The following is a 15,774-nucleotide window of genomic DNA, read 5'->3' as shown; positions in this document are numbered from 1 at the left end:
TCGAAAATTTCGTGTATATATAGTGTCGCGTGTAGGGGGTGTAGGCGTGTGACACTGGCGAGAACTGCCGTTCTCTGGTAATATTAGTTAAACTCCTATCTGAGTATGCGGGACCATTTTTTTCGTTGGAATTTTACCGTGCTGGAGAGGCGAGAAGTGAGATGCAACTGTTAGATCTCCCTCAGCCTTCTATTGCTTCAGCAATTCGTTGGTTTGTAAATATTAGAAAGAAAACTGGTCCCAATAAACATTTGATTTAATATTATTTAATAATTTTATTAAAGCAAAACTTTCGCTCATTTTTAGCAGATGTCGCCACGACATCCACACCATCGTGTTATCTCGTTGTGAATCGATACTGGCAGTCAAATTTTAGTTTGTTCAGAGATAATCAAATATGTACAAATATGATTGTAACCTAGTAAGGTTTGAAACCGATTAGAGTGCTTTTGAATGCTCTCTGAACAATGAACAAACTGAAATATAAGACGGCTCTTGTTTCGTTTTATAACGAAATTATTATTTATTTATACATAGGTATACATACTATTCTAATTTGAAGTTTTACTCTACCATACTACGTAGTACAATCCGAACCTATTTTACTTCAAATCAGGCCCGAGGCACTACATAATTTTTGGGCCCCTAAATATAATTTAATAATAATATTAATTAAGTTAATTAGTTAATATTGATATCAAATTTTTTAATTGTTCTAAGACCTTCTTCTCCTTCTTAACGTGCCCTATCAAGTCCTCTTGACGTTGGCGATTAACATGGCGAAACTGTCTCTGTCTCGAGCTATTCTAGATGTTCTGCTTTCTTTATTCCTGTCCACTCCCGGATATTCTTCAACCAAGAGGCCTGCTTTCTACCAATTCCTCTGCGTCCTTCGATTTTACCCATCCTAATAAGTTGAAGAATATTATACCGGTCTCCCCTTACTACGTGTCCAAAATAGGCCTTCTTTCTATATTTGATGTTATCAAGCAGCTCGCGGAGAGCATTTGCTCTCTTAAGGACTGCCACACTTGTCAGAGCAGCCGTCCATGGTATTTTCAGTGTACGTCTGTGCAGCCACATTTCACAGGCCTCCAAACGATTAATGGTCGATATTTTTAATGTCCATGATTCGACAACATACAAGAGGACTGACCAAATGTAACATTTAATCATGCGCTTTCGAAGTTTAAGTTGCAAGTTATCATTACAGAAGAATGACCTCATTTTTAAAAATGTCATGCGGGCTATCTCTATTCTGCATTTTATCTCTTTATCTGGATCTAGTTGTTCAGTAATATGGCAACCAAGATATTTAAAACTGGGTACTCTTTGAATTATATGATCATCAACATATAACTGTGAATATTGATGGGCCAAACGGCTAAATACCATGTATTTTGTTTTTGAACAGTTTATGTTTAGGCCAAACTCTCTTTCCACTGTGTCAATGGCATTTAAAAGGTGTTGTAATCTATTCATATCATCACTTAAAATAACTGTATCGTCTGCATATCTGATTGTATTTATCAGAATTCCATTAACTTTCACACCCCACTCCAAAATATGGAGCGCTTCCTTAAATATTCTATCTGAATATAAATTGAATAACAGTGGGGACAGTATACAACCCTGTCTGACAACTCTTTGTATTTTGCATATTTCTGTTGATTTTCTTTTTATGCAAGCTGTCACTGTTTGACGCCAGTATAATTTTTCTATGATTCGTACATGTTGACTATCAACTCCTTGATCCTTTAATATTTTAATTAATTTGTGATGTTGTACTCGATCAAAGGCCTTCTCATAGTCAATAAATACAGCAAATACGTTTTTCCTTCTATCTCGGCATTTCTGCAATAAACATTTAGTGCAACGAGTGCGACCCGGGTTCCCAGTCCATTTCTGAAGCCAAATTGTGTTTCATCCTGGTCTACTTCACATTTATCTCTGATTCAACTGTGGATGATACGTAGAAAGATTTTCAAAGTATGGCTCATGTGGTTCTAAGACCACAGTTGACAAATTTCAAAATTTATCTTGTTTTATTGCAATAAAAATTTTTTTATGATCATTCCGGGCCCCCTTAAAATGCGGGCCCGAGGCAGGTGCCTCACTGGCATAGTGGTAAAATAGGCCCTCATTACAATAATTGCAGTATACAATATAGATGAAGAAACGCTAAAAATATAAATCTCTTGATGAAAACTATTGGATTTTTAACCTCAGCTAAGTCAAATTGATTTATTAACTCATATTTTCTAACTCATATATTAAAAATGACTCGTACCAACAAGCAGTAGCGGTAGCTGGTTTCTGTAGTCCATTAAATAAATTAAAATATTTATAAATACGCTCGACATGTCTTTTGTCCTCAGAAAGAGCTCTCGGATGAGGCTGCCGCCGTCGAATTGGGTCTGGACAACGTGGGAGGCGTCTTCGTGGTGCTTGGCGTAGGTGTGGGGCTGTCACTGATCATGGCCATCTGCGAATTTCTATGGAACGTACGAAAAGTGGCTGTCGTACAGAAAGTAAGCATTAAAAGATATAAGTTTGTAAAATTTTAAATGGGTTGCATATGTGAAGCCCATAATGAATTGAAATAAATGAAGAGACGTATTCACAATCAATTTATTATTTACTCCGGACGACCAGTTTCGCTGTGTATAATATGCACAGCATCATCAGGTCCCGGTAACACAAAACTAAATGATGCCGATCGGACCTGATGATGCGGTGCCATAGGCACCCGTGGGAGGGGGGGACCACGTGGTCCCCCCTAGCTTTTCGGGTGCTTTAAACTATATATGGTTATCCAAAGTATACAAAATATAATGTGCAACATTTTCACGTCTGCCCCCCTGAAAATTTTTATATGGACGCCGGTGTGCGGTGCATATTATAGACACCGAAACCGGTCGTCCCGAGTTAATAATAAATTAATTGTGAGTACTTCTCGTTATTTATTTCATTTCATATCAGTGGCGTAGCTAGCCCCACAAGGGCCCCGTATCAAAGATTTTCGCGGGGCCCTTTTCAAGAACTGATATAAGGTAGTGCTAGAAAATGTTCAATGGAACACCGTACTTATGTGAATGTCTACTCTTTTGTATGGTGTCGAAGGTTAGACTTTAGCGGATACCCTTCTCAAACAGCTGGAAGCCTTTGAAAACTTGGTGTATCGTAGGATCCTACGAATAAGTTGGGTGGATAGAGTTCGTAACGAAGTTGTTATACATCGGAGGGGAAAAATTACGGGAAGTCATCAGAACAGTTAAAACTCGCAAACTTGAATATTCTTTTGGCCATGTTATGAGGTGCTATGTGCTATCCGTATTATACTACGGGATGGAAGCGTGGACACAGAAGAAAATTGACGTGAGAAGACGGGAGACATTCGAGATGTGGATGTACCGAAGTGGTTCATCCACGAAGTGGTTCGAGATGTGGATGTAGAATAACCAACGTAGAGGTAATGAGACAGACGTATGCATAAGGAAAGAGAAGTACTTCTAACAATTAAGAGAAGAAAACTGAGATATGGGACATGTGATAAGAGGAGATAGGTATCTAATACTCCAGTTCATTATGTAAGGAAAAATCCAGGAAAAAGATTTATAGGAAGCTGATAGCTGATTTAACTCCTGACTGAAGAATCTTAGGGCATGGTTTGGATGTAGTAACAACGAATTATTTAGAGCCGCACTCTCAAAAGTAAAAATCGTTTTGATGATTGCAGCATTCGAAGCGGAGACGGTACCTAGAGAAGAATGCGCCACCCAGAGAGTTATAATATACTCCATTTAATAATTAAAGGCAAAGGAGACGGAAGAAAAGTGCCAGGTCGAAGAAAAACGTCATGGCTTAGAAACCTAAGAGAGTGGTGTGAGAAACTCCAGCTTCCATTTTCCGAGCTGCCGCCAACAAAATTACTATAGCCAATTTAATAGCCAACACTCGATAATCGAGCACGCACATGAAGAAGAAGAAGACCTGTGTGAATAATTTTATTCCACTTTAAAATTCCTGAAATTCAAATACTCATCAGTACGAACTAACCAGCATCTGAAAGAATTACTAAGAAGTGCTGTCACCATTTATTCACTAAGATTTAAAGAATTATCAAAAGAAGTAAAATAAATTTATAATATTTAAATTTAGTACAAATAGGTTGTACTTTTATTTACACGTGCTCAATAATTATTCTGTACAAATTTCTGTAAAAAATTTTTTAACACCTCTTTTGCTTAACTTTTTAATACGCATTTAATGACGGCTTCTAAAAAATTTCAAATTTCTATCAAGGAATATCAAGGACCTTGGCCACCCCTGTTACAGACGACAATTAGATAAGAATTATTGTTTCATTAGTAGATAGAAATCTAGTACTTACCATTGCAATCTAAATCACTTTGAGAATCTGGTTGATGGAAAAATGAAGAAATTTTGGGTATCTTCAAAACTTCTTCCTTTTTTTGTTACATTTTTCTTTTCATCGCTCCACTCAGCTACTCCTCTCTTTTTATTTCACTCATTTTTTTCACTTCACAATATTTTCAGAATTTGAAATTTAAACTTTCTGAATCGACTGCACAAATTGAACCTAATAAACCTAATAAACTCTAATAAACCAAACTCAAAAAATAGATTTGAAAACAGATTCAGTTTTTTCAACAACACTTGTTATATATAAGCCAAGGGTGACTGGACAATGAAAAAATGGGCTAAACAATAAATAGATTAAGTACACGAAAATATACCCAAAACAATATACACACTGTTCCAAATCGTCAAAGATTAAGCGATAACAAAAATTGCAATTTGGCCATTTTACAGTGTGTCACCGCCAACGGTGAATGAACAATGAAAAGTACATAACTTGAAAACAAAAACAAAGCTTCTTTGTTGTTATGGAATACGGCGGCAAATGGATATGGGTAGATGTTATGATTTACAATACAATATTATAGATAAAGAATCCACGAAAATGTCGACATCCAAACAATACACTGTTTCAAAGCGTTTTATTAGGGAAATTGTAGAATATTTTGTTCAATTTTTTTAATGGAAGTTTTGTTTCGACATGTATCCTATTCTGAAACAAGTGACGTACAGAAACTGGGTAATTACCTGGTCACAGATTTTGCTTTAGTACAATAAGAACTTAAAGAGGGTGACACATAAGTGTAACTTATTCTACTAATTTTACGAGGTGCACATCAAATATGTTGTTGACCTGTTGTACAATAAATATATTATACACGGCTCACTAAAATAATTAGTTACGCCCCTGTACTACTGATTACTTAAAATTCAAGTAGTATTTATGTAACCTTTCTGGAAACTCCAGGTTATTGTTGAGACTCGCATTTGAACCCCTCGCCGGGGCAGATCGTCAAAAGCTTCCTAACGAGAATCATCTCTAATCTATCGACGCTCCCGCTATTCGTAAAAAGGCCGCATTTTACCGGCTTTTTTTTGCTATCGTTTTATACCGCTCAGATAATTCAATCTGCTCAGTATTATCGACGATGATTTATTTAGCGTATTAGTGAGTGCCTTACAAATGAACCAAATGGATTATGGAATTCAATCAGAGCTCTGATGTGACACGTCATCAAGGAATAAAACTGTAAGTACTCTACATGTATGTGAACATAACTTATTAGTCGTGATACTGTATGCATTTTGAACCATATACCTCTCGTAGCAAATATTCTTTGTGCCATTTATGCAGATAATACTTTAAATTACATATGAAAAATCGTTATCTACTCTTAACCAGCTTACCTATGGGAATATACTCTATAACCGTACAATAAGTATAGGTTACTATTGTTAAGGATACTTTACGTATTGCCTAAACATTTCTGTTCCATCGAGCCGTATCATATTAATTATTTATTAATTAAATCCTCAAGGTCCTTCGTATTTGCATATTTTGATAATCTCTATTCTGAGAATAACGGTTTTTCATTTATAGTGTCTTTCTGTTGCATTTGGAAATTTCCAAGCCACGCCGCCCCGGCACAAAAATAAAATATTCCTCTCTTTCTGCACTCAAATTCTCAGTATTTAACCCAGCACGTCTCTACAATAGCTGGTAGGTTGTTAAGCCCGGTCTACACGTGCAATTTCAGAAACTACTTGCTTTGTTCAAATAAAGGAGTCGTTTTGTTTGTATGAAAAAATATTTGCATATATTACATTATTTTATTTTCGTAAATATATTTTTCTGTTTATAGTATACAAAAAGTGTACTCATTTCTTGGCTGATAGTACGGGTGTTATAATTTTAACATTGTTTGTTCAACCTTTTGATTTAAATTAAATTTATAATTTTGAATCCGATTAAGCCTGGTTCACAGGTTACAAAAATTATTAAAAATAATTTTGTTTTCTTGCATAAATTGTAAGTTTTTGCTACATTTAGCTTCGCTTAAGCTCATTTTACACTTCTAGAAAACTATAGAAAATAAATAATTGTTTTTTCCTTCAATTTAATTAATTTAAATACTTGTTAAGGGTGTCTCACACTTGCTGAAAAATACCCATTTTGGAAAATTGCATATATTTTGAAATTTTATAGTTTTGCATTTCATATACTAATCTGCGCTCATACAGGGTGATACTATTAAGCCAATCTCACACTATTAAACGTGTAATATATAATATATTGTACATATTCTCTCATTTTCGCATCGATTTATAGGTTTAGACATTTGCAAATAATCTATCTAATCTCACATTCTCGCAACATGGCTGACCGATCAAAATATAACCGACAGAGGCTCACCGCAAAACTTGATATAACCAAGTTGGCTGATTCGGTTCCCACAACTCTTAATTCTCTAAACAAATATAAAATTCGTGAAATAATTTCACAACTCAAACATTCTTACGGACTTTTCCGCGATGCTCAAAATGTGCTGGAGACGATCCCCGAGGAACCTACCCCCTCTACTGATTCCTCTGTGGTTTTTGATAAATATTTGGATACAATTTCTCTATTGGAAGAAAGGTTAGAGGTCATTGAAAGTTCTAATGTGACTGCTACCCCCTCCCTCCAATTTGACCCTAATTCTTCTCTAACCTCACAGTCTATGGCTAGGCAACGAACAGTAAACCTCCCTCGTATTCAGTTAAAACCATTTAGTGGCTTAGTTACTGAATACAATTCATTCATTGAGACCTTTGATACAATAATAGGATCTGATACTACATTAAGTGATCTGGAAAAACTCATTTACCTCAAAAGTTTTCTAACTTCCGAGCCTTTGACGCTTCTCGAGCATATCCCACTCACAGGTGACAATTACAAAATAGCCCGGGATAACCTGACACAAAGGTACGCCAACTCTAAATCGCTTATCAAAACTCTCATCTCTCAAATTCTTGATGCGCCTCCTATTTCTGGAAACGCAAATCACTCACAATTAAGAAATTTTCATACGGTCATGTCAAATAATTTCAAGGCCCTATTGAACTTGAATAGGCCCCCTTCAGATCTCTTGCATTTACTTCTCATACATATCGCTACTCAGAAACTCGACGCACCTACCATTAGGGCTCTTGAGTTCCAATCCGGTGGTAGCCAAGCTACCCCTGATTTTGTCCATTTTCTAGGGGAAATCGAGACACGCGTTGTTCATCTTGAGAATATTCAATCTCAATCAAAACCAAAATCGACTACTACTTCCAGACACTCTTTACACCTAGCCTCAGACACTTCTACCAGTAACCTTTCGCCTCGCTTAGGTCCTAAGAAATGTTCCTATTGCAACGACTCTCACTCGATCTACTCTTGTCCTCAGTTCAAGCAGTTGAATTCTAAAGAACGTTTTAGTTTTGTCAAACAAAATAAATTTTGTATTAATTGTCTTGGGTCTCACATGCTCGATCAGTGTAAATCCAAATTCTCTTGCATAGTTTGTAAATTTCGTCATCACACGTTGCTCCATTTCGACAAAACGGGTCATAGTAACCCTTCCGCGGCTGTTGGCCAACACAACTCAAATAATCATAATAAAACCGCTATCTCAAATAACTCCCATATACAGGGTAATTCACAACAGGGGCCCTCACATGTTAGAGCTCCTGAAACGGAAGTTAATCTTCAAAATTCGACTCCACATTCAATGGCTCTATCTGCAGCCTCGCTTGATAATCATTTGGTGTTACTAAGCACACTCCAGGTCTATCTTGTCGCTCCTAGCGGCAAGAGGGTCTTCGCAAAGGCACTTTTAGACTCGGCCTCACAGGTTTCATTTATTAGTGCTGACCTCGTAAAGGAACTGTCACTCACCACTAGAGATGGAAAATTACGGGTCAACGGAATTAACTCCACCTCATCCTCGTCTCAATCTATTGTAGATACAACAATTTTCGCTGTCGCTAACGACGTTCCTTTTGACATCTCGTGCTCTGTACTCCCAAAGATAACAAATCCGCTTCCTCAAATTTCTATTTTAGCGAGCAAACTAAACATACCCTCAGAGATACCATTAGGTGATCCGATGTTCCATGTAACATCCCCAATTGGTATCCTGCTCGGTGCAGACCTGTATAACGATATCATTCAACCTGAAATAATTCGTTTGGGAAAAGGTCTTCCCGTTCTTCAACGCACTCTACTCGGGTACACGATATCAGGGTCAGTTCCAGACTTTGCTCTTAAGTCGAAAAATACTAAAAAGGCTTTGGAATTTTATTCAAACTCTCTCGTTACTTGTTGTTCTCATAACACTCCTTCCGCCGTAAATGAGCCGGTAGTGTCCAACGAGGAACTATCCGATCATTTACAAAAATTCTGGGAGCTGGAAGAAGCCGCTCCTCAGAACACCGATCTCATTAATGATCACCCCGCTGAAATTAATTTTGTAAAACATGTTAATGTTCTCCCCAATGGACGATATGAGTCCACACTCAATCTCAAACTCCCTATCGAAGATATAGACATGGGAAATTCGTTTCTCTCGGCAAAAAGACGTTTTCTCAGTCTCGAGAAACGTTTTCAACTCAACCCTGATTTATTGGAAAAATATCAGGACATTATATCGGAATATCTCAATAACGGACAAATAATTCAAGTGCCGTTAAAAATGCTAAATGACTCAGGTAAACCTAATTACTTTCTCCCTCACTTTCCCGTTTTCAAATCCAACTCTACTACTTCCACTCGTATAGTTTTCGATCCAAACAATAAATCGTCTACGGGAATCTCCCTCAGTGACGTCATAGACAAAGGTTATGTCGTCCAACATGAACTTTTTGACATTCTCGCTAAGTTTCGTCAGTTTAAATTCGCACTAGTAGGCGACATCAAGGCTATGTTCCTACAAATCGCCATTTGTCCCACTGAAACATTTCTGTTAAATTTTCTCTTTAGGGACAATATTCAGCAGCCTTTACGGTGCTATCAATTTCAAAGATTACCCTTCGGGCTCCCAAGTAGCCCATTTATCGCTCAAAGAGTTATCAAGAACATCGCTGACCCCGCTTCCAGAGGGATAAATGTCTTTGATAATCCCCAGACCACCGAAGACTGGTTATGCGGACCTAGCTTTATTAGAGACAATCCCATCGATTTTTCTCTTCATCAAATTCCTCATTTTCAGGATGATCTTCCTGAATTAAGGAAGTTAGTTGTCTCAAACATAGCAACAAATCACGAACTCAACGACACCTTTGAAAATCTATTCGCTAAATCTTCTTCTTTTCGTAAAATTCAAAGAATTGTCGCTTATCTTTTTAGATTCATCAGTAATATTAAAAAGAAAATAAATAACTCTCCACGAGATACGGATATATTGACGCCACCCGAAATGGAGATCGCTGATCACGCGATCATCAGGTATATCCAAAGTATCTACTTTAAAAAAGAGATTCTTGAATTGAAAAATGCTAAACTCGTGACCAATAAAGCCATTCGTAAACTCAACCCCTTCCTACAACATAATGATGGGCTGATTCGTGTGGGAGGACGTCTCCGACACGCCCCCATATCGTATAATCAAAAACACCCCATTCTACTTCCTTCTAAATGTCGAGTTGTAGAACTAATCTTGACTCAAGCTCATCATAAGTTATTACATTCAGGCGCGCAAACAGTACTTTCGTATGTCAAAATGAAGTACTGGCCAATTGACGGATTAAGACAGATTAAACGCTTAATTCGTAAGTGTGTAAACTGTTTCCGATTCATGACACCCAATTCTGTTCAACAGATGGCAGATATGCATCCCGATCGTGTACTCCCCACTAGACCCTTCCAAGTCGTCTCAGTGGACTATGGGGGGTTCTTCTTAATTAAGTCCTCACATTTGAGGAAGGCACCGCTTTACAAAGCATACGTAGCCTATTTCATTTGCATGAGCACTAAATGTGTTCATATCGAACTCGTCACAGGATTAAGCGCAGAAGCCTATATTCTTACTCTGAAAAGGTTTATTGCCAGAAGATCCACGCCCAGTATTATTTGGAGCGACAATGCCACAAATTTCCATGGGGCAAAAAATGAAATGCGCGAATTCTATGATTTTTTCTTAAATCAAAATAATTCGGAACAGATTAAGGAATTCTGTACTCAAAACTCCATAACTTTCAAGATGGGTGTTCCCCGCAACCCCCATCAATTCGGCCTCCATGAGGTAGGAATAAAGAGTGTGAAGTATCACCTCTATCGAATTATAGGAAATTCCCACTTCACCTTTGAAGTGTTTAACACAGTATTATGCCAAATCGAGGCTATTCTAAATTCGAGACCCATCACTAGGATGTCGTCTGACGCCAATGACTTCGCTTTCCTATCTCCAGCTCACTTCTTAGTTCAAAGAAGTTTAACCGCGCCCCCTGAACCAAGTGTTTCAGAGATACCTGAAAATAGGTTGAATCTTTTTCAGCGTATTAGTAAAATTCAACAGCAATTTTGGAAATTGTGGAAAAAAGACTATCTTTGCCTCCTGCAGCAAAGAAATAAATGGACCGACCCTACTGACCCTGTCAAGATCGGGGATTTGGTTCTGTTGAAGGAGGATGGTACTCCTCCACTCTTATGGCCAACTGCCAGGGTAATAGATGTATTGCCTGGTAAGGATGGTCTAGTTCGTACTGTCAAGATTCACACTACTCACGGTGATTTTCTTCGTGGTATTACGAAAATCGCTGTGATTCCCCTGGAAGATTAAAATCTATCCCTAGGGGGAAAACTTATCGTTTTCCTCCATTTTATCGTTGTTACCCCTTGTGTATATAAACTCTAATTTCTTCAAACATTTCTTATCGTTGTGCACATCTTTGCCAATCCCCTCTCTTCGAGGTGATATAGGCCATCTCTCTCGCCTGTCGCCCCCGGCAATATGTACAATAAATATATTATACACGGCTCACTAAAATAATTAGTTACGCCCCTGTACTACTGATTACTTAAAATTCAAGTAGTATTTATGTAACCTTTCTGGAAACTCCAGGTTATTGTTGAGACTCGCATTTGAACCCCTCGCCGGGGCAGATCGTCAAAAGCTTCCTAACGAGAATCATCTCTAATCTATCGACGCTCCCGCTATTCGTAAAAAGGCCGCATTTTACCGGCTTTTTTTTGCTATCGTTTTATACCGCTCAGATAATTCAATCTGCTCAGTATTATCGACGATGATTTATTTAGCGTATTAGTGAGTGCCTTACAAATGAACCAAATGGATTATGGAATTCAATCAGAGCTCTGATGTGACACGTCATCAAGGAATAAAACTGTAAGTACTCTACATGTATGTGAACATAACTTATTAGTCGTGATACTGTATGCATTTTGAACCATATACCTCTCGTAGCAAATATTCTTTGTGCCATTTATGCAGATAATACTTTAAATTACATATGAAAAATCGTTATCTACTCTTAACCAGCTTACCTATGGGAATATACTCTATAACCGTACAATAAGTATAGGTTACTATTGTTAAGGATACTTTACGTATTGCCTAAACACCTGTCAAAAAATCAAAATAATATCGGTTCACAGCATTTTTAGCTCTCCATACTCCTTTTTACTCTCTAGTGTCTTTTCTGTGAGCCATTTGTAATAAAAAGCGTATTCACGAAACATTTTAGCAAACTAAAATGGTCAGCACAAAGTATTCGAATAATATTCACTTTGTACATTTGTCAGTGGTGTTTCATGAAGGCAATTTAAAGTTATTGTCTACATTAAATTTAATTTTAAAAAAGACATATGTTTTTGTACACACTTATGGCAAAATGACAAATGAATGAAGGGGAAAAGAAAAGTATTTTGGAGGTGTGTAAAAATATTTAATTTTCTAGGTGAGTCCTTTCGGCTTACAAAGCCATCTTCAGAGCTATGCTAAAATATAATAACGCTTATAAGTAATATTTTAAATGTTTCAAAGTTTAACTTACCTACGTCAAAGTTTTAAATTACCACTATTTGAAAAAAATTTAATTAAAAAAAATTCCTTATGAATTTAAAAAAACTTGGTTGAAGGTTGAATTTTTTTATGTATAATTTAAAAAACATCTACCTACATGCCATTGACATTGGGGCTTCACGAAACACATTAAAAAATTTTATCATGGTAAGTAAGGTGTAAGTACTTACCGTTTAGAGTGGAGGCGGCTGAGAGAATGAACTGATAAGCTGAACATAATGTGCTCTTCTAAATGTCGCTTTCCAAAATGGCAGCTGACGTGTGTCATATACAGGAAATTAAAATTTATTTAACTTTTAAAAATTTTAACAGAAATTTTAATTTATAAATTAAAAAAAAGTGAGAAATGTATCAAAGACTGTATGCAATTTAATTTTCTAAATCTTGCTTTAAAAAATATTTTTCAATATTTCGATATATCGTTGGACTTAATTCACTCGGATTTCGTTGCTCTCTGCTGTTTTGAAAAATATTTTAGTAAGTCTTTCATCTTGTCAAAATTATTCTTTAATACTTTTATTATATTTTGTTATAGTTGACACCAAAAGAAGCCCTCATCCAGGAATTAAAGTTTGCCGTTGACATATGGGCAAGAAAGAAGAACGTCACTATGAGTGGCTCAAAAGCAATTTCTATGGAAGAGATAGACGAAAAATGTACCTAAATAAGAGTACGAAGACTCTAATCTTATAAAATCCTACTACGATACGTCAAGCGGAAACGCTGTTTGTCCGGGACGATAACTCCTTGCGTCACCTAGGAACGTAATCTGAACTACCAACAGACATTTGCCGTGGATTTTGCCATTTTTTATTTAATAAAAGATTACAATTTTATTTACAAATAAAGTTGAAAAGAAGCTATATTTATTTAACTTTCCTCAGCTTAGTACCAACCTTATTTTAATTTAAGCACCTAAAGTGGGGCTTGGAAATTAATGTGGAAAAAACTAAATACCTACCCATAGGAGCTGAGTTATCCATTATCGAACTAGAGGATAATGAACAAATCACATCCTGTAGTGAATACACGTACCTGGGAGTAATCTTCGATAGAACGGGACAAGACGATGAGGAAATAAAGAAAATAGTAACACAAGCTAGAAGAACAATTGGCTGCCTAAATGGAATACTTTGGAGCTCCGAAATAGGAATACAGCGAAAATACAATATCTATGAAACACTTATTAAAAGCAACCTACTTTACGGAGCAGAAACTTAAAGAATAACCGAGAACAACAGGAAAAAATTAGAAGCTGTAGAAATGGATGTGTTTAGAAGATCGTTAGATATATCCCGTAGGAAAAGAGTTCGAAATAAGGAAGTAAGACGACGAATTGGAATAGATGGTTACTTAACAACAGACATTGAGAGGAAACAGTTGATTTGGTATGTTCGTGTTCAAAGAATGGAAGACACAAGATTGCCCAAAAAGATCATGTAGTGGGTACCACCAAACCGCAAAAAACTAGGAAGACCCAAAAAGACATGGAAAGAAGGGGTAATCAAAGCAATGAGTGCAAGGGATCTTAGAGATGGCCAATGGGATGATAGAAGGACGTGGAAGTTAGGCATCGGACAACGAACAACGTCGAAAGACGTTCTAAAACCGATATATATATATATATATATATATATATATATATATATATATATATATATATATATATATATATATATATATATATATATATATATATATATATATATATATATATACCTAAATCGTATGATTCAACTAAAGGCTGTATGACACTATACATTTTCTTGTATCATTTCTAATATCGTTTCTGATATGTCAAAAAAATGCATAGTGTCATACACAGATACAAGAAACGATATCAGAAACGATACAAGAATTTGTGTCAGGCACAGATTATTGTACAAGAACTGCGCCAATTTCTGCGCAAAGAGCAAAAACGTAAAACCTGCTGGTAAAACATCTAAAATGTCAAAATTACTTACTCATAATGGCGGCTGAAATGAAAATGGGATAATGTATTGATGAATTTATTTGTGTTTTTGTAGGTATTATTTATAAATCTTTTATTGATACTTAATATACCGTTTGGTATGGACTACTGTTCTACTAATAACCATATATTTAGCTCCTAGTAAAGTTCAAACTATAAATTTAGGTTTCATGGTGCATAATTTTTTAATAGACGAAAATACAATAGTTCCTAATTTGGATCAAACTGAAGATAATTCAAATGCAAATATTTTAGCACAAATATCAAAACAAAATAAAAACACAAATAATCAACCTCAGTCAACGTACAATTCTGGTTAACATTAAAATGTTAATTATATAAAAGTTTATAAATTTTATAAAATATTTAAAATCAGCTGTGTCTGTAGATGCAGTACTCAGTACTACCATAACGTGACACAGGGTGACAAACAAAATTTCGACCAATCACGTGCCGAATTTCATACAATTTTCGATACAAGAACTTGCATAGTGTCATACAGGGCACAAATGTACGTACAAGAAATGATACAAGAAAATGTATACAAGAAACGATATCAGAAACGATATTAGAAATGATACAAGAAAATGCATAGTGTCATACAGCCTTAACTCTTCGATATTGGTATTGTATGGACTTTACAATCTTTAATTTTTTATGCTTGATGTATTAGTCATGTTATGAATTTTTACGGGATGTAATAGTACCAGTATTAGACGTTCATATTTGTTTTTGTGGCTTGAATTCTAGAGAGATCCCGAACTGGTTCTTGTTGAATATTACTCAACTGTTCAATACATATAAATATATCATCATTGTATTTGCCTTTATACCTATGCAGGTTAGGCTTCCCTAGTTGCATTGCAGGAATATCCAAATCAGCAATTCTTGATATTGTATCGTTAACATTCTGACGTTGAATCCGAACCATCTCAACCTATGTATGTTTCTCATTTTGGCATTAATTGGTGCTTATGCTTTCTCATTTTGGCATCAAGACTTCCACTATTACAACCATTCTTAATTTTATCCTTTTTATCATTCATCCATCTTAAGATTTCTTATTTCCGCCATATGTATTCGTGGCCCTCTTTCTTTTTAACTACATACTTATCATTCAGTTCCCTATATCGTAGCTTATGCCAGTTTCACAATTCAGTTAGCATTTTACTTGTAGTAATTCCACTTTTGAATGCACATTCCGAATACTCTGTTTTTGTTCTACGATGTTTTAAACCTTTTTCTTTAGGAGCTTGTCTCTATTATCCCAGTTTTTGTCCTAAACCCCTTTCAGTAGTTCCTACTAACACCACATCATCAGCATACACCAGGGAATTTAACCATGTAGTTTTGCCG

The 15,774-nt window shown here is 36.1% G+C and overlaps 1 protein-coding gene across 2 annotated transcripts in view; it reads left to right on the top strand.

The window, feature by feature from the left end:
* The window catches only part of LOC114349528 (glutamate receptor ionotropic, kainate 2-like), a 207,818-nt gene extending 194,511 nt beyond the window's left edge, over positions 1-13,307 (top strand). The window contains exons 15-16 of one of the 2 annotated variants that reach the window (XM_028299933.2): positions 2,379-2,531; positions 12,982-13,307. In XM_028299933.2, coding sequence (XP_028155734.1) covers positions 2,379-2,531; positions 12,982-13,110 — 282 coding nt within the window. In that variant the 3' untranslated portion in view covers positions 13,111-13,307. The remainder of the gene's footprint in view (positions 1-2,378; positions 2,532-12,981) is intronic. The other variant, XM_028299934.2, reaches the window with a different exon arrangement.
* The last annotated feature ends 2,467 nt before the right edge of the window (positions 13,308-15,774 follow it).

The sequence above is a fragment of the Diabrotica virgifera genome, chromosome 1 (assembly GCF_917563875.1).
Source record: "Diabrotica virgifera virgifera chromosome 1, PGI_DIABVI_V3a".
In the NCBI taxonomy this organism is placed as follows: Eukaryota; Metazoa; Arthropoda; class Insecta; order Coleoptera; family Chrysomelidae; genus Diabrotica; species Diabrotica virgifera.
The sequence above is the reverse complement of the archived record's forward strand: the minus strand, read 5'-3'. Positions and strand labels throughout refer to the sequence as shown.